This window comes from Oryza brachyantha, chromosome 3 (assembly GCF_000231095.2).
Source record: "Oryza brachyantha chromosome 3, ObraRS2, whole genome shotgun sequence".
Lineage (NCBI taxonomy): Eukaryota > Viridiplantae > Streptophyta > Magnoliopsida > Poales > Poaceae > Oryza > Oryza brachyantha.
The window spans coordinates 10,426,536-10,452,478 of NC_023165.2; the positions used below are offsets into that span (position 1 = coordinate 10,426,536).

The window sequence follows — 25,943 nt, forward strand, 5'->3', positions numbered from 1 at the left end:
CCTCGCTGTACTTAGGAAGTTTAAGATTTGATGAAGCAACTCAGCGTCTAAAAACACTGGGTTTTTAATTTCTAACTTGTTTATTTTCTGAATTAATTACATACTATCAAAATCTGGATGAGAATCTAAAATATTTGGAGAAACTGGAGACTCTAGAAAAAGTTACCTGTTAAATGCTCCCCAATCAGGCCCTTAGACTGATCCAAGAAATCATAACCTTAAAATACAACTCCCACAAAAGCAAGAGGAAAGATATTACTAATTAATTAGTAAGTTCATACCACAACACCAGAATATTACATGACATGGCGATTACAAGTATACAACAATGGGAGAACAAAGATAAAAAAAAGGATGCCTTCTTTTGCTGTTAGATTTTCCCCGGCATTACCAGAACAAGGGAGAATAACACTAATCTAAACACCCCCGTATACAAAATGAATCAGGATCAGATAGTGTTCGTGGCAGCAATTACGGTTTCCACGGTGCAGGAGGCGGTGGGGGCGAAGGGAACATCGGCGGCACGGCAGAGAACATAGTGTTCTTATCCACGCCATGGCCTTCCCCTGACAAAGCTACCAATGCTGCAACTAGACCGGCATTGCCAGCTAGAGTTGCTTCCGTGTAGTTGTAATTCCTGCGAACATCCTTGAAGCCGTCATGGTGATCAGGGCCAGCAACCATCGCTCCGACGATGATGTTCGGGTTTGGCTTCTTGGTTTCCCTCCATTTCCAACCTCCTTTGCAGCCGTAGTGGACACCATTCTTGGGGATCGAGGCACCGCGATGATGAACACGCTTTGGGTAATGTTTTCCGTAGCCAACCACAAAGCTCATCTTCAAAGGATTTTTTCCTAAGATATATTCAATCTGAAATAAGTAGGAAATTAGTGCTAGGAGTTAAAAAGTAGCAGAAAAAATATTTTAACATTTGGAGTCTGCAAACCTACTTGAGTTCTTGCAAAATTGCGAAGAGTTTCAATCGGGTAGAAATGGGGGCCACAATACCACCCAGGGGTATCTGCAGCCTCAAGATAGTCACTGTACAAAGAAGCAAGGAATGCAGCGTTCACCACATACTGAAGAGGTTGTGCCTTCCCGTGATTCAACTGGATCAAACCACCTGAAATACAAGAATATTATGTAATTGTTCAAAATTTCAAAGTGTGAGTGTGATTCAATGAGTTGACAGTCAAACCTTTTGTTCTATTGAAAGAATTAAACATTGGAAGATAAGAACACATGATAATGCTTGTTTGATTGTGGAATGTTCTAAGGATCTCCTCGTATGGATAACCAGGACTCAAGAAGAGCCTTAACCTGCTCAAAAGAACCTGCAATGCCAGAACAAAAATAAGTACCGATAGATATCTTAAATCCATTTATTTGTTCAAATACATTTATTTTTACCAGCAACAGCTGTGCAGCAAAAAATATATTTTGTTTGGCTTTACCAAAGCATTACTTAGCTCTTCAAAGTTCACTATTACTAGCATATAAACTAAAGTTACCAGGTTCAATGGTACAAGTGGTTAAATTGTGTTGTGACCAGTAAAGGTAGGAAGTGGTTTACAAGTGTGTGCTGCTTTGATTTGTCATACGGACCAAAAACTGAAAAAATAACATATAGGAAGTGGTTGTATTCATTTAGATCCCAAATGCAGATTGCATGCTGAAGACTATCCTTATCATGATGGCCATGTTTTTAAGAATATGCGATTCCAAAGAAAACAAAGATGGAAAATAGGACAACACTGATATTGTACCAAATCTTAGTCAAACAAGTTGTGAACCTCTTTTGTCTATAATTGTTACTAATGATCTACAATTCTTTAGTAATTAATACTTGATGTTGACTCCACACTAGTTAACTGCAACTAACCGACCTGGCATATTGTATAGTAGAAAATTGGCGTTTCAACAGATACTAGTACTATGTTCTAATGAGAAGCATGTTAGATAAGGAATCTTCATGTCCAGCATCAACCAAGTACCAAATTAAATGCCAATGGGTCAACCTGGGGAATGTCTATATCATTACTTAAACTAAAGGGAAAAAAAGGAAGCAATTACCTGTGCACCGGTGAGCTTATTGTCCCAGCTGAATACACCATAGTCTGGACCACCCCAGTAAGCACCAGCATGCTTCGCAAGCTTGGGGTGTGTTGCCAGCTGCAGGTATGATGAATTGCCAGTTGCAAGGTACATCCATGAACCACCCCACACAAACTCATCCCAGTAGCTGGTTGAGTTGTAGAATTTTGCGGCATCCGAACCACCTGCACTATATCTTCCACGGTTTTGCCTTGCAAACTTGAAGAGGGTGGTAGCACCATGTACCAGCTTCTGCGAGTATGCCTTATTGTCCTTGAACACAATGGATGCTGCAGCCAATGCTGCAGCCATCTCAGCAGCAAGATCTGAACAAGCATGGCATTCAACTACAGGGCGAGGGTAGTCAATGTCCTCCGGTCTCATCCAACAATAGTGATCATTCGGCTGAGTTGAACCAGGCGATGTTGCACCGCTCCCCACCTGCACCCTCCATAAAACTCCATAAAATTCACATTAGCAATGGCTCTGATGGCAGGAACTATACTCCCTATGCATCCATGTTTGCATCTCTGTTTTACCTGCATAACGACGCGATCAATGGTATCCGCAGTTGAGTTGAAAGTTTTCAAGAAGTAATCGGCGCCCCACTTGATGGTGTCACGGATATGGCCAAGTTCCCCAACTGCCTCGTATTTAGCACTGTACTCGATGACGCTCCAGCTGAGGAGGGTCATGGAGAAGGCAGCTGGAAAGTTGAACTTGACGGCGTCGCCGGCATCAAAGTACCCTCCGACGAGGCTGCGCCGGACTGCCGGGTCCGAGAGTCCGTCCTTCAAGCACGAGTTACCGCGCCATGGTACATTGTTGTGCTTCGGAAGCTTTCCGGCTGCACCAAAAACGCAAACGGGGGGTATCATCAAAATGTGATCTTTAAGATGGAGAGACTATTCTTCCAAATAAAATTCTTGACATCTTTACGGATGGATCTGATGGACAGAACGGTTTGAAGTCCACTCCCATTGGTAGAGATCGAACGGAAGATATCCAAGCTAATAACCTAAAAATACTACAGTAACTCTCAAGCCATCGGAAGAAACCAAGCTAAAACTTGAAACGCTGCCCCCCGCAAAATCACCAGAAGAAAGAACAGAAAAATCTGATCTTTCCTGTTCTGCCCAGAAAGCCAGAAAACAAATCGAATCTTCAGAGCTTGTCAAAGCTCAGGCGCACAATAAATCAAATCCTAAATGCTCCCGAACAGAGATCACACAGATCGCCGTCAAAAACCACCATTTGTAACCTAGAACCACAGCAAACACGCAAAAGGGGAACCGGAACAGAGCGCGGACGCACTCACATTTCTGCGCATTGAAGAACATCAGCGCCTTGCGGAGCGCGACGGTGAAGTCGTCCGGCGGCGGCGGCGGGCGGTGGTGCCTGGGGATGGCCTTAGCGATGCCGGCGACGAGCCCCGCGAACATGCCGGCGGCGAGGAGCACCCCGACCGTCCACACGAAGTGCTTGCGGCTGACGACGAGGCACCCGAGGTCGACGTACTTCTTCTTCTTCCTGCCCTGGTCCCCGGGCCCGGCCAGCAGCCAGCTCTGCTGCGTCTCGTCGAGCGTCCGCGACAGCGCGCCCCTGTCCAGGTCCAGGTTCCGGCTCCGGTCGTCGTCCGTCGCCGAGTCGTGGCATATCTCCAGCGGCCCGCCCCACGGGTCCCTCCCGTACATGCTCATCTCGCCCCGCCGCCTCGCCGGTCGCCCCTCTCACAAAACCCTCCGCCACCGCCCACCACCGCACCGCCCAACCTCAGAACCCCTCGCGGTTCTTGCAATGGCGGCTGCAGCTGCACCGCGTGGTTCTTGGGACGGACAGTGAGGAGGAAAGGAGAAGCCTTTTGGTGTGCTCGCTTGCGTTTTGTGCGTGGTGGTGGTGGAGTGGGATTTGTTAGGGGGGATGAGTGTCAAAGTTTAGTACACTTGGGCTGTTTTTATTTTTTCTTGTTTGGTAATCAGGTAGTAGTGTTGTGTTGGGTCGGGATAGAGATGGACGCTTACGAGACAATCTTTGATAGGATTTCTGTTTTGTTTGGATCTTCTGGTCGTCTGGGTTTAGGAAGGGCAGTTCCAGTCGTGCCGTGCGAGTGCAGCTGTTTGAATGTTTGCTTAGTACAGAGTTTAATACTAGTACTGTGATTCTTTATTGAGTCAGTCACTGTTGTTTATCAACTTCTTTATTGCTAGTGAGAGTTAACTCTACTTTAGTATGACTGTGATTCTCATACCGGAATAAGCTCGCTTCAGAATTTTTTATTGGTTGTGTTTGGAAGGTGTTTATTAGAGTGTTTTTTCAGTTTTAAACATATGGTCTAGGAGTTTAAAAAAAAAGCAATTCTAAAAAAAAACTGTACATGCATGTGAGTTACAGTAAAAAATTGAGGGAATGGAGCAGGTGTACTTCGGATGAACGCACCTGCAGCCTGCAGGATACCTCAAACTGCCCTCTCCGATCGATCTCAAGTGCATAATCTGGAAGCACCTGGACTTAACTATAGTTGATTTGATGACTCACTGTGCTGGGAGGGAGTTACACACAGCTAATAAAGGCGACCGAGACAACTCACGGATTCTTCCATATGCCGAAGAATGAATGAACAGTGAATCGTTATGGTGATATCTTGATGGAGCAGGAGTATTAGCGTATAGGGGCTGCTCTCTTACAAGGCAAGGTACGGTGGAGGCCGATGGGACTAAGCAACAATGCAACTTGGGTCATGTTTAGACGAAAAATTTTTTGGAAGGAAGATCGTATAGATGTTTGATCGGATGTCGTAAGGGGTTCTTTGATACGAATGAAAAAATGAATTTCATGACTGGCCTGTAAATTGCGAGACGAATTTTTTTAGCCTAATTAATCCGTCATTAGCGCATGTTGGTTACTGTAGCACTTATGGCTAATCACGTACTAATTAGGCTCAAAAGGTTCGTCTCACGATTTCTCATATAACTGTGTAATTAGTTTTTCATTTTGTCTATGTTTAATACTTTATTTAGGTGTTTAAATATTGATGTGATGTTTTTGGGGGAAAATTTTTGGAAACTAAACAACCTTTTAGTTCTAAAAAAAATTCAAAAACATCACATCGAATCTTTGGACATCTAAATGAAGCATTAAACATAGATAAACCAAAAAAAACTAATTGCACAGTTATGTAAGAAATCGTGAGACGAATTTTTTAGACTAATTAGTCTATGATTAGACATAAATACTATAGTATCAATATGTGCTAATGACGGCATAATTAGGCTCAAAAGATTCGTCTCGCGGTTTCCAGGCGAGCTGTGAAATTCGTTTTTCATTTGTGTCCAAAAACCCCTTCCGACATCCGGACAAACGTCCGATGTGACAATCGCACCAAAAAATTTTTGCTATCTAAACAGCGCCTTTGTTAAGAGTCCAAAAGCCGAGTAACACTTTCTGGATTCTACTTTCCAGCCGCTGGATGGTTTAGGGGTTGTTTAGATAGGCTAAACTTTTTAGCCCCATGTCACATCGGATGTTTGGACACTAATTTGAAGTATTAAACATAGACTAATAAAAAAATAATTTCATAAATGAGTGATAATCAGTGAGACGAATTTTTTAAGCCTAATTAATTCATAATTAGAGTATGTTTACTGTAGCATCACATAGACTAATCATGGATTAATTAGGCTCAATAGATTCGTCTCGCGAATTAGTCCAAGATTATAGGTAGATTTTATTAATAGTTTACGTTTACAATTTATAATAACTGTTCAAATGGGACAAGCCCAAACACCCCCTTAGCATGCAACTGGCATGCTGAACAGTGAAGCAACCTTCTGGTTCAAGCTCACCCAGGATGAGTCATCTCTTGATGATCACGTATGGCCTCCTTTCGTAGCTTAAACATAACAGCGGCATCCTTTCGTAGCTTAAACATAACAGCGGCATGTTTTTTCACTGCTCTACCGCCCTTGGCCGTCCTTTTACCATATCAAGCTTCGGTATCTGGGACTTACAGTGCAAGCAAACTCCGTGTTGTTACTCATGGAGAGAGAATTTCTGAGAAAAATTTCAAGCTTGGTCCTTGGGTACAATGGGGACCGCACCATCACGTACGGTATGGCCACTTAACTTCGTTTGTGCAGTCCCCTGCAGCATTAACCGGACGCCGATGATCCAGCTGGCTGTCTCCGACGTGAACGCATCAACGGATGATGAGCCGCCGGCCGGTTTCGCCCTCTCCGCGTCGTGCTTTCCGCAGGAGAAGAAACCGCACCGGTCTTCTTGCTGCTGCTGCTGCTGCTGCTGCTGCTCCCGCGTGAACAGCCGCGAAGAGCCGTGGGCGAGCGGCTTGTGTGTGGTGCTGGAAGAAAGTGCAAGTGCGTACAGCTTGGATGGATGGATGTTGCGCCGAAATGGTGAGCGCGCGTCGCGAGGGGGGGTCCAGCGGCTTCGGTGTTAAGCCTGGTCTGGGGTTTTGGACCGGTGGCGTGGAGTTGGAGAGGTCCACCGGAGTTAACCGGGGCGCGTGATCTGGGGACGGGTTGTCAATGGTTGGATTCACGTGCTGCGGTGCCGGGTAGGCTAGGATTTATGTCGTTTGGATAGACAGATATAGGATTCCGTGTGGGCCGTTCGCTTTTCGTTCAGATCGTACTACTTCATCCATTTTTTTAATAACGGTTTTTATTTATATATTAATGTTTTATCATTCATCTTATTTAAAAAATTATATATAAGTAATCATTTTGTTATAATATATTTTATATTATCATAGAAATTTTAAATATATCTTATAATTGTGTATATTTGGATATAAATTTTAAATAAAATGAACAGATAAATATAGATTTAAAACTTAACTGTGTGATATATAAAAATACAAAGAAATTATAATGGTAGTACTTGGTCGATGAAACGTTAGCTCATGTCAATAAGGATGAATTTGATGGTGGCCACAAATGATTTGAATTATTCCATTTCTAGTAGTATTTTATTTTATCTTTTAGGGTTTACCTTTGTAGTCTACTCCTTACGTTCCAAAATAAACTATTTTTTTACGTTTTACCTATAATGTTTAACCCTTCGTCTTATCTTAAAAAAATTATGATTAAGATTTTTGTTTTTATTAGATGATAAATCATAAATAGTATTTTATGTGTGACTTTTTTTCAATTTTCTGAATTTTTTCCAAATAAAACGGATGGTCAAACGCTAGATACGAAAATCAAAATTTTATCTTCTTTAGGAACAGAAAGAATATGTTTGACTCATTTATCTACCATATCTAACTGTACTTCTAACATATATTTGATCATGGATTGATCAACCAAGCACTGAAACATGCTGCCATCAATGGTGAATCATCTGGTTGTAGATTTTGGGAGAACAGTACTAGCTAAGCTATTGCTCTCTTCATTTCATATTGTAATATTCATTACTTATGTCAAAATTTTTCTATTGATTGTTGTATATCGATAGTATATATGTTTATATTTATTAAACTATGTGCAAGTCTAAATACAGGGAAAGAATCTTATATTATAAAAGAGAAAGTCATACGTATATGGTGTGAGCGTGAATTAACATAGGGAGCAATTGATGGCACGACCAATGCCATTATTGAGGCATTTTTTTAGTTTCCAAAAAGTTTCCTCAAGAATATCACATTGAATCTTTGGACATCTAAATAGAGCATTAAATATTGATGAAAATAAAAACTAATTATATAATTATGGGAGAAATCGTGAGACGAATATTTTGAGACTAATTAGTACATGATTAGTCATAAGTGCTACAGTAACCTATATGTGCGAATCACGGATTAATTAGACTCAAAAGATTCATCTTAGAGTTTGCAGGTGAGTCGTGAAATTTGTTTTTTTATTTTGTGTCAAAAATTTCTTTCATCGTTCGGTCAAATATTTGACGTGACCCTTTTTCCAAAACTTTTTAGAATCTAAACGGACGTTGATAGGCGAAGGCAGGTAGCTCTCTTCGTCCTCGATGTACGTATATGGTGTGAGCGTGGATTAGCCATTAGCCAAGGGAGTGATTGATGGCATGGCCAATGCCCTTGTTGACAAGGGCGAAGGCAGGGTAGCCCTCCTCATCCTTGATGTTGGCGTTGCATCGCATTCTTTTGATCTAGTGTTGATACGTCATCGGGTTTCGCCAACGCTCGCACTATCGAGTTGTTGCGCATCATGGTTGGGGTTGGCACATCCATACACCTATGGGGTATTTGGTTGCATACCCAAAGTTACTGGGCCAAACTTTAGGTACAACATTGTCTGTTTGGTGTCATATTTGTGACGGGTCATATCTTTTAACCTATATGATCTCAGCATATTTTTTCATTAAACACGTCAAAGGTGTGACAACCATTTTACTAGCCAAATTTCGCTTGTATAAGGTGAGATTCGGCAAAATTAGGCATCAACTAAACAACCCCTTAATGTTGAATGGGACGTCAGTGGAGAGTGAGTTGAAATAAGGCCCGGTTTAGTTTTCAAAAATTTTCTAAAAACATGACATCGAATCTTTGGATACTTAAATGAAGCATTAAATATACATAAACATTAAAGCTAATTACATTGTTATGGGAAAAATCGTAAGACGAATCTTTTAAGGCTAATTAGTACATGATTAGCCATAGGTGCTACAGTACCAACATGTGCTAATGACGAATCAATTAGACTTAAAGATTCATCTCGCGGTTTTCGGGCGGAATCTGAAATTTGTTTTTTTATTTATGTCCAAAAACCTCTTCCGACATCTGATCAAACGTTCGACGTGACTATTTTACCAAAAAATTTTGGTAACTAAACAAAACCTAAAGAAAGATAAAAGAAAGATAGGAGCAAGAAGAGAAATTGGTTGATAGGTAGGATCTATTTTTTTTTCTTTGAATATAAGTCAACGTGGCATGTAGTCATGTAGACCACAGTCAATACTGCAAAAACGGATTCGAATTGCACTAAGAGCATCTCCAATAGATGACTAAAAACTTACCCCAATAATCTTGGATTGGGGTCATCTCAAAAAAAAATTGCCTTAAAAATAACTCCTAACTCCAACGATTCCCCTAAAATTGGATTCTAAAAAATTGTTAGTTGGCCACTTAGGAAATATTAGCCTGGGCAATTGTTCTTCTCTGGTTCCCATGGCGCTGTGGCAATTGTTCTTCTCTAGTTCCTATGACATTGTTTTAAGTAAGAGAAAATCTGAAAAATATCATTGACAAACGTCTAAGTCTAAAAAATACCATTGACGAATACAAGTTCTAAAAAATGCCATTGTACAAACGAACTTGTCTGAGAAATGCCTTCGCCGTTAGGGTTCCATCCGTTTCTACCGTTAAATACATTGTTCATGCTATAGCACTTAACGGAAAATTTGGACGGAACCCTAATGGCGATAGCATTCTTATAACTCGCATTCGTCGATGGCATTTCTTAGAATTAAGTGTTTGTCAATGTCATTTGTTAGATTTTCTCTTTAAGTAATTGTTCCAAGTCTCAAATAAATAAAATCACATATGGAAAGTATTTCACATGCTAGTAACTAGTAGCATATAGCCGTCATAAAGAAATGTTTTTTTCAAAGGTATGCATACCATCTCAATGACAAGGTTGGTGAGAATACCAACGGTCCAACATAGATATTGTGAGATTGAAAACCCTACTAGAAGGCCAAAATTTGGTTCAAGGAATATCTGATTTTGGGAATGCTAAAAACTTAGGAGCTTTCTTGGACAATTGTTGGAGGAACCTTTTAGCCCTCAATGTCAATATTTGATTTTTGGGACTTATATTGGTCTGTTGTTGGAGATGCTCTAAGGCTCTGTTTGGTTCCCAAAAAGTATTTCTAAAAATATCACATCGAATTTTTGGACATCTAAATAGAGCATTAAATATACATGAACATTAAAACTAATTGCATAGTTATGGGGAAAATCATGAGACGAATCTTTTGAGTTTAATTGGTACGTGATTAGACATAAGTGCTATAATAACTTACTTGTGCTAATGATGGATTCATTAGGCTCAAAAGATTAGTCTCGCAGTTTTTTGATAGAATCTATAATTTACTCACTCCGTCCCAAAATAAACCAATTTTTTATTTTTTACCTATAATTTTTGACTCTTCGTTTTATTCAAATTTTTTTTGTGATTGATATTTTTGTTTTTATTAGATGATAAATCATGAATAGTATTTTACGTGTGACTAATTTTCTTCTAATTTCCTAAAAAAATTTCAAATAAGACGGATGGTCAAACGTTGGACACGGAAACCGGAGAATTGACTTTTTTAGGGACAGAAGGAGTATTTTATAATTAAACTACGTTTAATACTTTAAATATGTGTCTGTATATCCGATGCGATGTTTTTGAAAAAAAATTGCAATCTGAACCAGGCCTAATATTAAAAGTTGCACTCTGTTTTACGATTGAGGAATGTAAATGGAACTCAGCCTAATAAGAGAGCGTAAGTAGACTTTTTCTTCAACATAGAAAAAGAGAGGGCCGAAGTACGAGAGAACGGGCTGCAGCAACGGCATGCTGAATTGGGCCTGAAAATCATTCCATTGCCAAGCAGGGCAGGCCCAATAAACAGCAGAGATATATTCAGTTGCAAATCATGTGGCGCATGAGTTAACCGACTGTTGCTACTTTGTTTACAACATATCTCAAGGATTTTTTTATATATATTTTGAGGATATTTGGTGCCATGGTTCAATGAATCAGCCTGTTTTTTTGGGCACATAACTTTAATAGGAATTTTTGCATGAAATGATTTAATTTACTCAGAATCTGTAGCATCATCTTTTTAGTTATGCTTATGCTAACAAGCCAAAATTACTTTTTATCTTAAATTTAGAGTTGACTTTGATAATTTTTTTCACTATAGTTTATTTCTCAGCCTTGACTTTTAGATTGTCAAGAATACATATATAATAATTTTATTCACAAATATTTTGTTTTCTTTCGCAAATACGCTGAACAATCACGTGGACATTTTATTTACATGTCTATCGGTCTGTCTTTAATTGTGTTGACCGTAAGATTATCCTAGATATACATCCCAGTCAAACATTAAATTCGACTTCAGTGATATGAAGAACGTGAACGTCGCATTTAATTAACTTTCATTGTGGGATGAAAAGGCTGACCAAAACATGGCTTTTGCAAATTTAGCATTGTTTAAATATTGTAAGTATGCCACTGAATGATAGTTCTAATGTAATTTTGTAATTTTCTAAAGATAATTTTATAAATACTGATTCAATCGGATGGCAAATTTGTTATCGCCCCAAACATATATTTCTTAGAATTTGCACGTGTACTTCTTAAACTGTAAAATAATATATTTTATATAATTTTTTATATAATAGTTTATCTTAATTTTATAGTAGTTAATTTCATTGTTTATAGTATTAAATAGCTATAAGAATCACGTTATTTTATCTTTCATCAACTAGAATAACACGCACCGAATTTATTGTGCGAGAGCGTGCCCACGAGTCATGATCTCACATCAATATAGCTTTGCGTGGTCAAAATCCGTCACAAAGCATCAGCAAAACGCAGAGTTATGTAAAGATAGTGGTTTTCTTGGGTCACGAAAAAAAAAAAGGCAAATATGTAAGTTGCCGTGCTGTGAAGTAGCACTAGCCCAACAGCCCATTCCCCTGTTGGCTGGAGACATGGAGCTTTATGCTCCACTTAAGATTATGGTAGGTGCTAGTTGCTGTTTATTGAGCGCACCAAGAGAGATGCAGTGGATTACTACTAACTAATACATCCACTACAACAACCTTGGTGTTTTTCTCTAACAAGGGCATGAGGCCCATTTAGATATACATCTTGGCTCCATCTTTTGCAGCCATCCTCACGTTCGTCGTGGTTGTCGTCATTTGAAGCAAGCAAGGTACCATGGTAGGCTTCGAGCCGATACCTCGGGCGCATACCTACAAGATCGCATATCCCCTATTCATCCACAAGTCAAGAAGAAACAAATTGACACAGTTGATAAGTTTATATATCACCGCCGTCCCCTCGTTCCGTGTTTGATGTAAAGTCAAATCGAAAGAATGTATATGAAATCATCGAAGGAGAGCAGATCCAAGAGCATTGCTCATCGTGTTGACGACGACCCGCTTGATAGTGAGGGGATGAGGGCATTGTGATATTCTATCTCGTTCGTGGCGATACGAAGGAGGCCCATCTAGATCCTGGAGTGGGCGAGCTTCATCACCCGCATCAGCTCCCCAACTGTCACCGACCAGCGCCACCACACCCTCCATGGACTACACGGATGACCACAACCTACCCTTAGTGCTTTTTTCATTTTTCTTGCCACAGTAGTGCCTTTGGCCCCTTCCTTCCCTAGCCACCATTCCCAGGGCACCCATCCTTGGACGACACCGACGACCTCAGCCTGAGCGCTCTAGGAATATATAATAGTGGAGAAGGAGAGAGAGAGCACACTCAGGAAAAGATGAATAGAATGAGGATAAGATGAGACTAAGATAACCATCGACTCTCTTTTTTAGGGTTAAAAAATATTGGTTGGGCTCGTTTTTACGGTGTTGGTTCTTTTAAAAACTAGCACACATACTAAATTATAGGTGTCGGTTTGAACTAATAACCAACACCTATAAGCCATCATCTATTAGGTGGTCTGCAGTCGTGTTTCGGTTGAAGTTTAAAGACTTTGCCGATATCACCGTAACCTCCATCCTCACGAGGCACCAAAAGAGTTTGCGGCTTGTTTTCATATGCTGTTGGAGTTGCATTCTTCAAAGTTGTCATCATCGTTGCCCTCAAGCTGACTGGAGCAGAGAGAGAAATATAACTAGGGACCTCATTGCTTTTGTCAAATCTATTAGAAGTCTAGAACCCTTCTTTGCAAGTTTGTATACCAAATAGGGCTGGATAACGAGCCAGCTCGGCTCAGCTCGTTAAGATAACGAGCTAGCTTGGCTCGGCTCGTTATCGTAACGAGCTAAAAACCCAGCTCGGCTCGTCTCGGCTCGTTATAAAGCTCGAGCTGGCTCGTTAGGCTCGTGAGCCATGCATAAAAAGTTAACCTAAATAATTTTTCAATAGGTTATACAAGAAAATTTTCATTTCAAACATGTAAATCATATGAAATTGTATTTAAATATTAAAGTTTGAACCAACAAATCACACGGTGAACCTATGAAGTACTGAACACATGCATTGTAGGGTGAAATCAATGAACGCCGGTGAATCTTGTGTCTTTGGTCTAGCTCGTTAGGCTCGCGAGCAGCTCACGAGCCAGCTCGAGCTGGCTCGTTATCTCTAACGAGCTAAAATGCTAGCTCGGCTCATTAAAAAAATAAAACGAGCCGAGTCGAGCCGAGCTAAGTTTGTCACGAGTCGAACGAGCTAACGAACCACGAGCTTTTTGTCCACCCCTAATACCAAAGTGTAATATGCGTAGTGTACCGCAGTTTCCCTGCAAATCTAGCTTCAACGCCAGCTAGCATGTTGCAATAAATTTCCCAGGCTTCTGGCCTCTGATTCCACTTATTTATGTTTCTTTCGTTATGGCTTTATGATAAGTCTAGCTAGAGCTGCATACATTTGATAAATTTAACTTAATTATAAAAACAATATAATCTTCCATCAATAAAAATAACTCATTCTTTTGTTTAGTTTCCTAGCTAATTCTAGGTCTTTAATGTTGTCTTCAACGCCGGCATCATCGCAGCCAAAGGCACGAGTCGTGCCGTGTAAAGACCTCGTGATGGTGTTTTGATTCTACCAGGCACTCTCAACGCAGGTTGGTCACTGCCTGAAGGATTCCAAAAGAGTTGAGAGACAAGGTTACTTGATGTATTTTTTTCATAAATTATAGTTTCATAATCTAAAATTACTGTAAAAGTAGCCCAATCATGCTACGAAATTACTCTGCTCCGAAATAACTATCCTGCTAACATGATTCAGGATTAGCCATCATCATCGACGACCATCATGAACTAAAACGCATGAGCCAGCCAGTAAAAAGAAGAGCTTCGCTTCATTTAACTTCTGAATTTTTAGTCCACCTTACCGAGTGTAAGAAAACAAACATGACTCTTTTCAAAACTATTTACCCATCGTTAATAATCTCTTTGTGAGTATATATTCAGATGGAAAAAAGTCATGTTGGATCAAAGCTCTGTTTTATCTATAACCTGCTGTGTATTTTCCCTTGCAGCAGGCATCAGTCCCTCTTCACTGTTGTCATACGGACTAACATCAGTGAAGTCCAAGAGAGTTGACAAAGTCTTGCAATACTAAATACAGTACTCCCTCTATATTTTTTTATATGACACCGTTGACTTTTAGGTACACGTTTGACCATTCGTCTTATTCAAATAAAATATATAATTATTAATTATTTTGTTATAATATGATTTATTATTATAGAAACTTTAATTATGCATTATACTTTTGCATATTTGGATATAAATTTTAAATAAGACGAATGGTCAAATATGATTCCAAAAGTTAACGGTGTCATAAATGAAAATATGGAAGGAGTAGTTTTTTTGTTCCTAGTTAGGCTGCATGACACTGACATCTTTGTACAGCAATATCTCATCTTGCCTAACTCCCAGAACAAGACATGGTTTTTACCCATAGAGCATATCTTGCCTGCAACAAAACTTTTCTCCCTAAAACTAAGACACCCATCTTTTATTTTACTTATGCTTATAAGTCAAATTTTAAATTTTTACCGTTAAATTTGAAGTTGATTTGGGGTTTCAATCACAATTTATTTTCTAGCCTTATCTTTTATATCAATAAGAATATATATATATATATATATTATTCACAAATTAATGTTTATTTACAAATATATCGTTTGTTTTTTCCTGTTCTAAGGGCCAACGTAAAAAACATCCAAACAACATTCATTTCCTTCTGTCAATCTGTCTACCCACAAACCTTTTTCTCCCTGTGCATGCCAAAGCTATTCTAGCACTTGATCATGGACATAATGTTGTTTAATCCCCACCAAATTGTCCACCCTCGACGTACCTTGGATCACACTCCCCCATCAGCACTAAGCTCATCCCCATCATCATCATCACTAAACAAACCATTTCTTTTTCTTGGCAAACTTTGTTTTCCTTTAGGCACCGCGAACCACCAGTCCACCACCAGGCGCTAGCAGTAGCACTGTCTACGACGTACGTCGCTGCCACGGTACAGGGGATCGAGGACTTGCCGTGGAGCGAGGGGTATGTTGATGAGGGCCGCGGGGCGTGTCCTCTTCCTCCTCGATCGATCCCTCCTTTTGACCCCTCGCGCGGTGGCTTCCTCGCGCGCGCGAGCACACCATGCACCTCGGCGTGCTTAGCTAGTGTGGTGTGGCGCCGGCCCGGCCGGGAGCTTGCATTGCTTCCAAGTCAAGTCGTCCTCCTGGTCTTCTCTCTCTCTGTCTCACTCTGTCGCTGTGTGCATCTCTCCCTCTCTCTCTCTCTCTCCCTCTCTCTCTCTAACCTCCAAGCTTATCATGCCGGCTTCTTGAATGCCCGTCCCATCATGAGGCGCATCATGCCATGCGGTTGTGGTGCCGGTGGTTGCCTTGGCGCTGTGCCTGCCGATCTAGATATAGCCATAGCTCTTTTTTTTTTTTTCTGAGCGACCGGGGCGACCTAAAACCGCACCTCCGGTAGCAGCTAGCGAGCTCGCACCGTTGCACGCAGTTCGTGTCGTCTGCATGCATGGAGGCAGCGACGGCGGCGGCGGCGGCGGCGGCGCCTGGAGGCTGTGCGAGGATGCGACGGGTGGCTCTCGGCTTCGTGCTGCTGCTCTCGGTGTGTGTCCGTGCGAGCCATGGCGTGACGGATAGCCAGGACAGTGAGTGCCATGATTCAACCGCTCATCATCTAGTGTTAAGATCGTTTTGTTTTTCAGTTTGGAACTATTGAGGGGCGATGTCTGTATGCATGCAAACCTAGTTTGCGATTCTTCGATGATTGGGATTGGAAGGAAAAATAGCAGCAGGCGTGTCTCCATGATTGTCCAATCCTGAAGGAGTGGGATAACCTTGTTTATGAAGCTTGTTGCTGCTCTGTAATTCTGATCTTGTTAATTATGTTATGTGATATCTTTACCTGGAGTAAAGAAATGAGCCATGGAGTTGGTTTGCAGCATCTGTTCTCCGCGCGCTGATGGATCAGTGGCAGAACGCGCCGCCAACCTGGGGGCAGTCTGACGATCCATGCGGCGATGCGCCGTGGGATGGGGTGGTATGCAGCAACAGCAGAGTGATCTCCATGTAAGTGCTCTGCTTCTATTAACTCTGCGTGTTTCCATTGCACGCTTTGCTCTACTCACTGCATGCAACGCGACTGTTTCAGTAAGATCTCTACCATGGGCATCAAGGGAGTTCTAGCTGCTGACATAGGGCAACTGACTGAGCTGCAATCCCTGTATGTAGCAGAGTACATACATCAAGATTGATCTTTCCTGAAAACTTTTGTGCTTTTAGGCTTGCAACGGTGAATCATGAGAGAACTTCGTGTGTGCAGGGACTTGTCATTTAATAAGGACCTTGGCGGTGTGCTCACTCCGAACATCGGAAACTTGAAGCAGCTTACCACCTTGTAAGTTCTGAAAAGTCTGTTATTAATCTATCATCATTGTTTTGCTGTTTATAAGCATAACCAAAACCATTAAAAAATAACTTATGGGTAAAACTTTTGAGAGTAATTTTACGGTCCTTGAGTAGGTACTAAGACGTACCAAAATATTTTGGTACTTCTAGTACCTTGAATGTAAAATTGCTCAATTTTTAATACGTGCTCTTAGTGGTCTAAAAGCAAATACTTGAAAATAAACTAAGATAGAAAAACCCTCAGAATCAATTCCAAACTTAAGTTTTCTGCCTCCTGAGAAGCTGGCATGTTCATGTGCTGCATGTTTTGCAGGATTCTGGCCGGTTGCAGTTTTCATGGCACCATCCCTGATGAGCTAGGGACTCTGCCAAAACTGTCATACATGTAAGACTTGGATACTGGTTTAGCAATTACAACTAGATTGTGCAATTGTGTTTCTGCAATTTAGTTTGTTCAGACAAAAACTGACATCAATTGTCTTCCAGGGCATTGAACTCAAATCAGTTCTCTGGAAAAATACCAGCTTCTCTGGGCAATCTTTCCAACCTCTATTGGTTTGATATCGCCGATAATCAATTGACAGGTCCCTTACCGATCTCGACAAACGGTGGAATGGGTCTAGACAAGCTTCTCAAAACCAAACACTTGTAGGTTCCTAAGAAGTTTGTTCATTCCTATTCCTTAAGAGGTCATACTAAATGGAATGTACCACTGATCATGTTATTCTGGTTCTCTGTAGCCACTTCAACAAGAACCAATTATCTGGTTCAATCCCAGATGCCCTCTTCAGTCCTGAGATGACGCTGATCCATTTGTAAGTTACTGACGTCCTGCTTCTTGATTTAGTTTGCAATTCAGTTAACACCGTACAAGTTTTGATGCAGGCTTTTTGATGGGAACAAATTCACTGGTAATATCCCAGACTCTCTTGGGCTTGTCAGTACACTTGAAGTTGTGTAAGTTTTCATCCATACAAAATGCTACACATGAAACTAAGCAAAAATTTCTTTGTTATATTGGATTTTATAAAATATTCCATTACTCTGTTGTTTGAACAGCCGGCTTGATAGAAATTCCCTCTCAGGGCCAGTTCCAGAGAATCTGAATAACCTCACCAAAGTAAACGAGCTGTAAGTTGTTCAGTAACCGCATAGATACAATTGACAGTTCCAGTGCACTTGCATACTGGAATAATCACACAGCAATCTATTGTGATGTTTCAGCAACTTAGCCAATAACCAGCTTACCGGCCCATTGCCTGATCTATCGCAGATGACCCAACTCAATTATGTGTAAGAAACTAGCACTGTACAACATTTCTTCTTCCAACTTAAAAACATACCACCAGTCAAGTTTGACCTGAATCTCTGTCCAACTTTACCACACAGGGATCTGAGCAACAACACGTTCGACCCTTCTCCCAGTCCACAATGGTTTTGGAGGCTGCCACAGCTCTCAGCTCTGTAAGTGTTCTCCAGTCGTTTCAGCTTTCAGAACATGCTCACGCATGACATAAACCAAACCTGACATGATAATCTCTGTGGTGTGCATCAAGGATCATACAATCCGGGAGGCTTTACGGCTCCGTGCCAATAAGGCTATTCAGCAGCCCACAGCTGCAGCAAGTGTAAGCTCACGGAACAAACTAGCTTGGCAGCAATGGCCTCAAACCCCACTCTGAAACCCACCATTCGCTGCAGGATCCTGGACGGCAACGCGTTCAACGGCACCCTGGACATGGGCAAGAGCATCAGCAGCGAGCTGAGCATCGTCAGCTTCAAGGACAACGAGCTCTCCTCCTTCACGGTCACCGCCAGCTACAACGGCACCCTCTCGTGAGTCCCGAGTGCGCCGATGTGTGCGTCCTTTGCTCCAACAATTTGCTGCTAAAACCTCTCTCGGCACGTCTCGGGCGTCGATCAGGCTGGCCGGCAACCCGGTGTGCAACCAGCTGCCGAACACGCAGTACTGCAACGCGACGCAGCGCGCGGCGGCGGCGGCGGCGTACTCGACGAGCCTGGTGAAGTGCTTCTCCGGGGCGTGCAACGCGGCGGCGGGGCAGAGCCTGAGCCCGCAGAGCTGCGCGTGCGCGTACCCGTACCAGGGCGTCATGTACTTCCGGGCGCCCTTCTTCGGCGACGTGACCAACGGCACGGCGTTCCAGGAGCTGGAGAGCCGGCTGTGGACCAAGCTGGGCCTCACCCCGGGCTCCGTCTTCCTGCAGGACCCCTTCTTCAACGCGGACTCCTACATGCAGGTCCAGGTCAAGCTCTTCCCCTCCGCCGGCGCCTACTTCAACCGCTCCGAGGTCATGCGCATCGGCTTCGACCTCAGCAACCAGACCTTCAAGCCGCCCAGGGAGTTCGGCCCCTACTACTTCATCGCCTCGCCCTACCCGTTCCCAGGTCAGCCCATGGACTGAACGGATTCAGACATTGTTTCAGCCCGATCGTTACCAAACCGACCGGTGTTGCGGTGCAGAGGACCGGTCGTCGTCGAAGAGCAGGAGCGCCATCATCGGGATCGCGGTCGGCTGTGGCGTCCTGGTCGTCGCGCTCGTCGGTGCCGCCGTGTACGCGCTCGTGCAGCGGCGGCGCGCGCAGAAGGCGAGGGAGGAGCTCGGCGGGCCGTTTGGTACTGGCCACCCTGACATGTCCGTTCTGGCAGCGGCGGCGGCGGTGACGCGCTGGCTGACACCTTGTGGGTGCATTCCTTGCAGCGTCGTGGGCGAGGAGCGAGGAGAGGGGCGGCGCGCCGCGGCTGAAGGGGGCGAGGTGGTTCTCGTACGAGGAGCTGAAGCGGAGCACCAACAACTTCGCGGAGGCGAACGAGCTCGGGTACGGAGGGTACGGCAAGGTGTACAGGGGGATGCTGCCGACGGGGCAGTTCATCGCCATCAAGAGGGCGCAGCAGGGCTCGACGCAGGGCGGGCACGAGTTCAAGACGGAGATCGAGCTGCTCTCCCGCGTCCACCACAAGAACCTCGTCGGCCTCGTCGGCTTCTGCTTCGAGCAGGGCGAGCAGATGCTCGTCTACGAGTTCATGTCCGCCGGCACGCTCCGCGATGGCCTCTCCGGGAAGAGCGGCCTGCACCTCGACTGGAAGAAGCGGCTGCGCGTGGCGCTCGGCGCGGCGCGCGGGCTGGCCTACCTCCACGAGCTCGCCGACCCGCCCATCATCCACAGGGACGTCAAGTCCAGCAACATCCTCATGGACGAGCACCTCACCGCCAAGGTCGCCGACTTCGGCCTCTCCAAGCTCGTGTCCGACACCGAGAGGGGCCACGTCAGCACCCAAGTGAAAGGAACACTGGTAAATTACACCACGCCCAACCGTTCCATGCTGCATCCGTCGTCGCCGGCGATGGCTGCTCGAGAGATCTGACTTGCTGTGGGCTGTGTTCTCCCTCTCCCCTACTTGCAGGGTTACCTGGATCCTGAGTACTACATGTCCCAACAGCTGACCGAGAAGAGCGACGTATACAGCTTCGGTGTGGTCATGCTCGAGCTGATCATCGCCAAGCAGCCGATCGAGAAGGGGAAGTACATCGTCCGGGAGGTGAAGCGGGCGTTCGACGCCGGCGACACCGAGTTCTGCGGCATCAGGGACATGATAGACGCCAGGATCATGAACACCAACCACCTGGCCGCGTTCAGCAAGTTCGTCCAGCTGGCGCTCCGGTGCGTCGAGGAGGTCGCCGGGGCGCGGCCGTCGATGAGCGAGGTCGTCAAGGAGATCGAGATGATGCTGCAGAGCGAGGGGCTGAGCAGCTCCTCCACGTCGGCCTCGACGTCCGCGACGGAGTTCGACGTCACCAAGGGCGCTCCTCGCCATCCTTACAATGATCCTCTCCCGAAGAAGGACAAGGACATGAGCACCGACTCGTTTGACTACAGCGGAGGATATTCCTTCCAATCCAAGATCGAACCCAAGTAGTAGAAGATAGCCGGATTGGGATTCTGTTTTTGGTCGACCTTTTCTTCCTCCTCACCAAGTGGATTATCGAATATGTAGAGATCCGACGAAATTTTCATTTTATGTGGTTCGTACATTGACACTCTCTTAAGAGTGATTTTGGATGGTGATTTTCTAATATATATTGTTAGAAGCATCATGAAAGATGCTATTTTCCTCTGTGCTAGCTGTATCAATGAAAGCCACCAAATCGGCCAAGACCAGAAGGACAATTCACAAAGGTGATTGTTTGTCTTTTTTTAAGAAAAAAACCAAACGTTATTTTAAATGAAAAAAATATGAATAGAATTTTATGAACATGCTTTCAGCAATCTAAAAACAAATGCTAAAAAATAAATTACGATGAGAAACCTAAAATTTACTTTAAATTTAAAATTAAATATAGCAAAAGCAAAAGGTAGGGCTGCAAGATTTTCACGGACAGAGATGACATAAGAACCAGTCATCAGAACAAAAACATAATGTCAGTACTGGAAAATAGCATTAAATAGTATTGAAAGTTCCATTCCAGCCTTCTCGTATCTCCTACCACTGCCAGTCTCCCGCCATGGCCACACTCCACTACCCTGGCTGGAGATAGTGTGAGAGACTTTGGAGGAGTTTTAAGATCTTGAACAGCAACAACCGATGAGAAACCAGCTTCTCAAAATCTAAAAAAAAGCTGGTTTCCTAGTTTGTGGCTCCTTAGTTTATTTTCTGGCTTCTAATTCATCTCCGAATTCTTTAACATAATCTAAGTGTTGTTTGGAAGAAGTTCTAGCTTCTATAGATTATATGAGAAACTGCAGTTGCTAGATGCTCTCCTAAACATGACCTTACAGTTAAATTTCATAGGGATTTAACCTAAATTCGAAATTATGTTCGACCCTTTCGAACAATTTCACCCCGATTATATCAAATTCATTCGATTCCAACTGAAATTGATTTCCCTCGTCTGCATGGTCTGAATTCTGATTTCTAGTGATCATGTGGTAAATCACACAGCAATTACTATCATTTGTGTCCTACATGTGTATAAACACATTCATCCTTTCAATAAAAAATGAATCAGTTTCATTACAAGAGAGAACACACAATGTTACATTAGCTTTCAAAATTTTGGATCATACATCCTTCTTCCTACGTATCGATCTGGAATGGGAATCCAACATCCATTGCTTATAATTGCTGTACAGTGTTAGAATGACGAATTGTGAAAAACAAATGAACATTATCAGCGCATCAAAGAGGAAAGGCCACCTCTTGGGGGGCTCTATTCGCAGGTATATAATTTGGAGTAACAATGAGCACAACAATGTCAGACTCATAACTGCCTTGGCTCCAGATGGAATGTTCACCCCCTTTTTGTAGCTCCCACCAGGTGAGTAGTAAATAAGACCGTAGAGACCAAGAATGGCTATATATTGTAGAAGAAGCTGATCACGGCAGATAAGTGGGTACATTGAGAAAAGGGCAAAGTACATGAACCATCCATACAACTGAGGTTCTTCTAGTACTAAAAGGCTTGCAGGCAAAAGAGGAAGCAAAATTGATTTCTCATGCACTGCAAACAGGTAAAAATGAGACAGATGAAACATTATATATCTACAATAAAATCAGAACCACTCAACTTAGCAAGGTTGAACATACCTTGGTATGAGAATAAGTAGAACGAAATTGAGCTGTTCAATAGAGAATAAAGAAAGCCAATATTACTTGGTGATCTGACTTGCTGAACAAATGAAGGCAGGAAAGCCAAGATGGTGGCAGAAAGACTCATGAGTTTCAGGGGTTTTATTGCAAACAGCCTCTTCCACTTGATAAGGACTGAAGTGCTACACCAAAAATTGGCAACATAGTCCTCGTATATGCCTCTCTCGAATGGAGCTAATCGAGAGATCACCTAAAAAGACACGCCTAACAAGATTAGAATAACTTAACAGGCTATGAACTAAGACAGCCATATGAAAAAAAAAATGTATGAAGGATTAGCAATAGCTCAAGGAAAATGCTATAGATCACAGTTATTTTATAAACTACAGAATGCTGCTTGCTTGGAAATAAAAATAGAAAATTGTAACAAGGATGATACGTATACCAATACCTGCATAGCAGCCTCATAAGAATGAAAAAATGGCCACCAAACAAGAGCAAATGTTCCCAGTACAACAAAACCAAGTTTCATGACCTCAACAATTGGATACTTTCGCTTCATACATTTTCCCAGAAGATGCCCAAAAAAAGCAGGTGCAAAATACAGGCTCATCTGCAACATATAACATATAAGAACCTAATAATAACTTTCACATTTATTCAATATGGCAGATAACAGTACTAATGAAGTGTCACAAAGAAATCATATTAGATTGTAGTTCACTTATTAGATTGGTTGTTGATCCATCATATCTTACTCTATTTGCCAACAAAGTGGCAGGTGGCACCTTGCATATCCATCTCTCTAGCAATTAGTATTGCAGCAAGCCAGCAACACTATACGCATGCCTCATTATTGTTTACTGCTCTATTGCAATTTCAGGAGATATATTACAACCAGCATTGTGTATCCTTGAGGTCTCCAATCACTAAGCACCCTTGAATCATTGGTACCGTGCACTGTCATAGTGACATTGCCATTTACGGGGAACAATTTTTAGGTGAAGCTAGTGTGGGTTTGCATGACAAGGCATTATGTAGGAATTAGGAAATATAAATTTTCATATTTGGTCATACAACATAAGAATTAGAAAGTAATTCTCCAGGTAAACGAGGAAACCTGCTTGTGATTGATCGAAAGACTGAAGAGCGCAGCAGCAACAAGCTCGTGCCTTGAAAAAACACCCGCAATAGCTCCAAGCGTCAACCCAAGGCTGATGCAATTATACTGAAACAAAATAGCTGCTTATCAGCGAATGGATGAAATACTCTGAGATAATCTCTGCATTATAGCCCCACTCCAATAAACACAAGTTTTCCTTGTCAGTACTATTCCAACCTGAAAATGGCCGTGATCGATCAATACTAAACATGGGTTAATCAGGCAAATGGCAAGCAACCACGTCCAACCCGCCGCTCCCTCCTCTCCAGTTCCACCAACCCCATGCTTAAAGTATGCCCACACGAACCACAGCGCCGCCGGGAAGAACACCACCAGATCGGACGACAGCACCGTCCAGCGCATCAGAAGCTTCCTGATTGAAGCAAACACCGAAGAAGGGTTTCAGCGACGCATCAACACGCACAATTCTGCATTGTCATAAGCAGCGAAGCTAGTAAATCGCGAAAGGAACTTACGATTCCGGGGACTCGAAGCCGCGAGAGGAGCGGAGTGCGACTGCGTCGGGGAGCGATGAGTTCAGCAGGAGGCCATGGAGGCGGCTCTGGTAGGCGGAGAGGGGCGGGTAGTCGAGGCCCCAGTAGGCGAGGTCGTTGTCGGAGGTGTTGCGGTACCAGTCGGAGGAGGGGAGGTGGAGGGTGAGCTCCATCCAGTGTCGCTGGGCCTCGTAGTCGCCGAACTTGGGCGCCACGCCCTGGCCGGAGTAGGGGCCGACGGAGATGAGCACGCGGACGAGGAGGGCGGCGAGGGAGATGAGGAGCCCGGTGGCGACAGGCGGCGCCGGCGGGTGCCATGGGAGGCGAGCATCGCCGGTGGGCGGATCTGGGGCCGTGGTCCGCGGCTTCTTCGGCTTCGCCATCTGGTTCCCCTCTCGCGGATCTCGAACTGCTGGTTCAAATGTTTGGAGAATTTGGGGTAGGTTTGTTTTCTCCGCAATCTGGTACGGAACTACGGATCAAATCATGTATCCTGTAAAGCGAAACCTTTCGAAAAACAAACACTGTTTATTTTTTAAGTTTGAAAGAGATAACTCAGTAAATTCAACGAAACCACATATATTATGACTGGGTTTTAAAAAATCACGTAACAGAGAAGAGTATTATTTTGGACCGAATATGAGTTATCGAAGTACATATAAAACTATCTTAGAGATATAAGTTCTTTAACACATTATGTGCAAGTTACCGTCACTTAATATTAATTATTTTATTTTATTTTAATATAGCACCAAAGTCAAATTAGTTAATAGTGTGCTTTTGTGAAACTCGTGAACATGTGTCTAGGGTTATTTTACATGTGCCAAAATCTCTATATTTTTATTCAACTTAGATCATAATATGTGCGATTCAAATTACAAAATCTTTTTTATGTACTCTCTACAATTTTTACGTTGGACTCTATTGATTTTAAACATTTATTTGACTACTTGTATTATTCATCTTTTGTAAGTACGTAAAATTATGTCATGGTTAAAGTAACAGTTATTTAACTACTTGTATTATTCACTACTGTATTAAGTGAATATAAGGTCATCTGGTGTAGAAAATAGTCGCAAAGATGCAACTCGAAAGAACTTAAGTCCCTATAGTGTATAATAGCCAAATCTAATTTATATGGTTTATAGTCGATATAAAATCACACCAAGTATAATGTATAGCAACTGTCTACCTGCCCTTCCAACTTATCATGTTGAGGACTCGGAAGCTATATTCAATGTTTGTAGTCGACGGCTAAGCCTATATTTGATGGTGACTTGTCTTCGTGTGGTATGCGGTGTATAAGTCTTGAGTTGATTTTGCGATGTTCTCCCCTCCTAGAAAATCTTGTATTTATACTATCTGTCCCTCCTCCAAGCAATACTCAAGACAACCTTACCTTTACCTATACTAGTAGGATAATCCTATTTTTACTTGGATGAACTACTCAATAACCGTCATTCTCTTAACTATCTTCCATCCATCTCATACTTGTGTCCATAACTAATAATTCTCTTCTATGCAATATTAGCTACATGGTATTCTCGGTGACCGTATTGTACGCCACATCTAATATTCGAACAATGACAAAATAAATAACAATATAAAATTTTGAATAATACAAATTGTCAACAGTAGATATAAAAGTTCAACTTTGACGTTGTTATCGTCTTCATCACAACCCTAGTTCCAATCATCCAAATCCACAGCCACAATTGAGCATACTCCAAGTGGCATCTCTTCTCGGTCGTTGTCATAGACATATGTCCCTAAAAGAAATTCCACTTCCAAATACCCAAACCTCAAATCTTAACCCGTTGGAGTTTATCGGAGAAGCCATCACCTTCAATGCTTCATGCTCCCTTGTATCATCCGAATCCGCTTCACCGGAGCACCAAGCCCTACACTACCCTTTGCCTCCAGATCTCAAACGCCCATTGTGCCTCTCCTG

The 25,943-nt window shown here is 42.7% G+C and overlaps 3 protein-coding genes across 3 annotated transcripts; 1 reads left to right on the forward strand and 2 right to left on the reverse strand.

The window, feature by feature from the left end:
• Positions 1 to 220: 220 nt before the first annotated feature.
• Positions 221 to 4,058, reverse strand: LOC102718064 (endoglucanase 9). The gene is made up of 6 exons (XM_006649964.3): positions 3,413 to 4,058; positions 2,634 to 2,941; positions 2,074 to 2,535; positions 1,199 to 1,334; positions 951 to 1,123; positions 221 to 870 (listed from the first exon to the last, which is right to left on the reverse strand). The coding sequence occupies exons 1-6, from the start codon at positions 3,792 to 3,794 to the stop codon at positions 472 to 474; spliced, it is 1,860 nt and encodes a 619-aa protein (XP_006650027.1). The 5' UTR covers positions 3,795 to 4,058; the 3' UTR covers positions 221 to 471.
• Positions 4,059 to 15,729: 11,671 nt separating this feature from the next.
• Positions 15,730 to 20,850, forward strand: LOC102712069 (leucine-rich repeat receptor protein kinase HPCA1). Its single transcript, XM_040522159.1, has 17 exons — positions 15,730 to 15,968; positions 16,263 to 16,389; positions 16,472 to 16,543; positions 16,643 to 16,717; positions 17,042 to 17,113; positions 17,215 to 17,376; positions 17,469 to 17,543; positions 17,614 to 17,685; positions 17,788 to 17,859; positions 17,953 to 18,021; positions 18,118 to 18,192; positions 18,285 to 18,356; positions 18,430 to 18,564; positions 18,653 to 19,134; positions 19,211 to 19,363; positions 19,449 to 20,041; positions 20,153 to 20,850. The coding sequence occupies exons 1-17, from the start codon at positions 15,833 to 15,835 to the stop codon at positions 20,663 to 20,665; spliced, it is 2,955 nt and encodes a 984-aa protein (XP_040378093.1). The 5' UTR covers positions 15,730 to 15,832; the 3' UTR covers positions 20,666 to 20,850.
• An 877-nt stretch (positions 20,851 to 21,727) lies between these two features.
• On the reverse strand, positions 21,728 to 24,425 carry LOC102718344 (probable dolichyl pyrophosphate Man9GlcNAc2 alpha-1,3-glucosyltransferase). The gene is made up of 6 exons (XM_006649965.3): positions 23,975 to 24,425; positions 23,676 to 23,871; positions 23,457 to 23,564; positions 22,788 to 22,949; positions 22,334 to 22,586; positions 21,728 to 22,247 (listed from the first exon to the last, which is right to left on the reverse strand). The coding sequence occupies exons 1-6, from the start codon at positions 24,373 to 24,375 to the stop codon at positions 21,808 to 21,810; spliced, it is 1,560 nt and encodes a 519-aa protein (XP_006650028.1). The 5' UTR covers positions 24,376 to 24,425; the 3' UTR covers positions 21,728 to 21,807.
• Between the last annotated feature and the right edge of the window lie 1,518 nt (positions 24,426 to 25,943).

Excerpts from the sequence above, each read along its gene's own strand:
- LOC102712069 (XM_040522159.1), top strand. The coding sequence starts at position 15,833 with ATGGAGGCAGCGACGGCGGCGGCGGCGGCGGCGGCGCCTGGAGGCTGT. Across the intron at positions 16,390-16,471 it reads AACAGCAGAGTGATCTCCAT|TAAGATCTCTACCATGGGCA; the intron begins GTAAGTGCTCTG and ends CGACTGTTTCAG. Across the intron at positions 19,364-19,448 it reads GGAGCTCGGCGGGCCGTTTG|CGTCGTGGGCGAGGAGCGAG; the intron begins GTACTGGCCACC and ends CATTCCTTGCAG.
- LOC102718064 (XM_006649964.3), bottom strand. The coding sequence starts at position 3,794 with ATGAGCATGTACGGGAGGGACCCGTGGGGCGGGCCGCTGGAGATATGC. Across the intron at positions 2,942-3,412 it reads GTTCTTCAATGCGCAGAAAT|CCGGAAAGCTTCCGAAGCAC; the intron begins GTGAGTGCGTCC and ends TTTTTGGTGCAG. Across the intron at positions 1,124-1,198 it reads TTCTTTCAATAGAACAAAAG|GTGGTTTGATCCAGTTGAAT; the intron begins GTTTGACTGTCA and ends CTTGTATTTCAG.
- LOC102718344 (XM_006649965.3), bottom strand. The coding sequence starts at position 24,375 with ATGGCGAAGCCGAAGAAGCCGCGGACCACGGCCCCAGATCCGCCCACC. Across the intron at positions 23,565-23,675 it reads TCGATCACGGCCATTTTCAG|TATAATTGCATCAGCCTTGG; the intron begins GTTGGAATAGTA and ends ATTTTGTTTCAG. Across the intron at positions 22,587-22,787 it reads CTTATGAGGCTGCTATGCAG|GTGATCTCTCGATTAGCTCC; the intron begins GTATTGGTATAC and ends GTGTCTTTTTAG.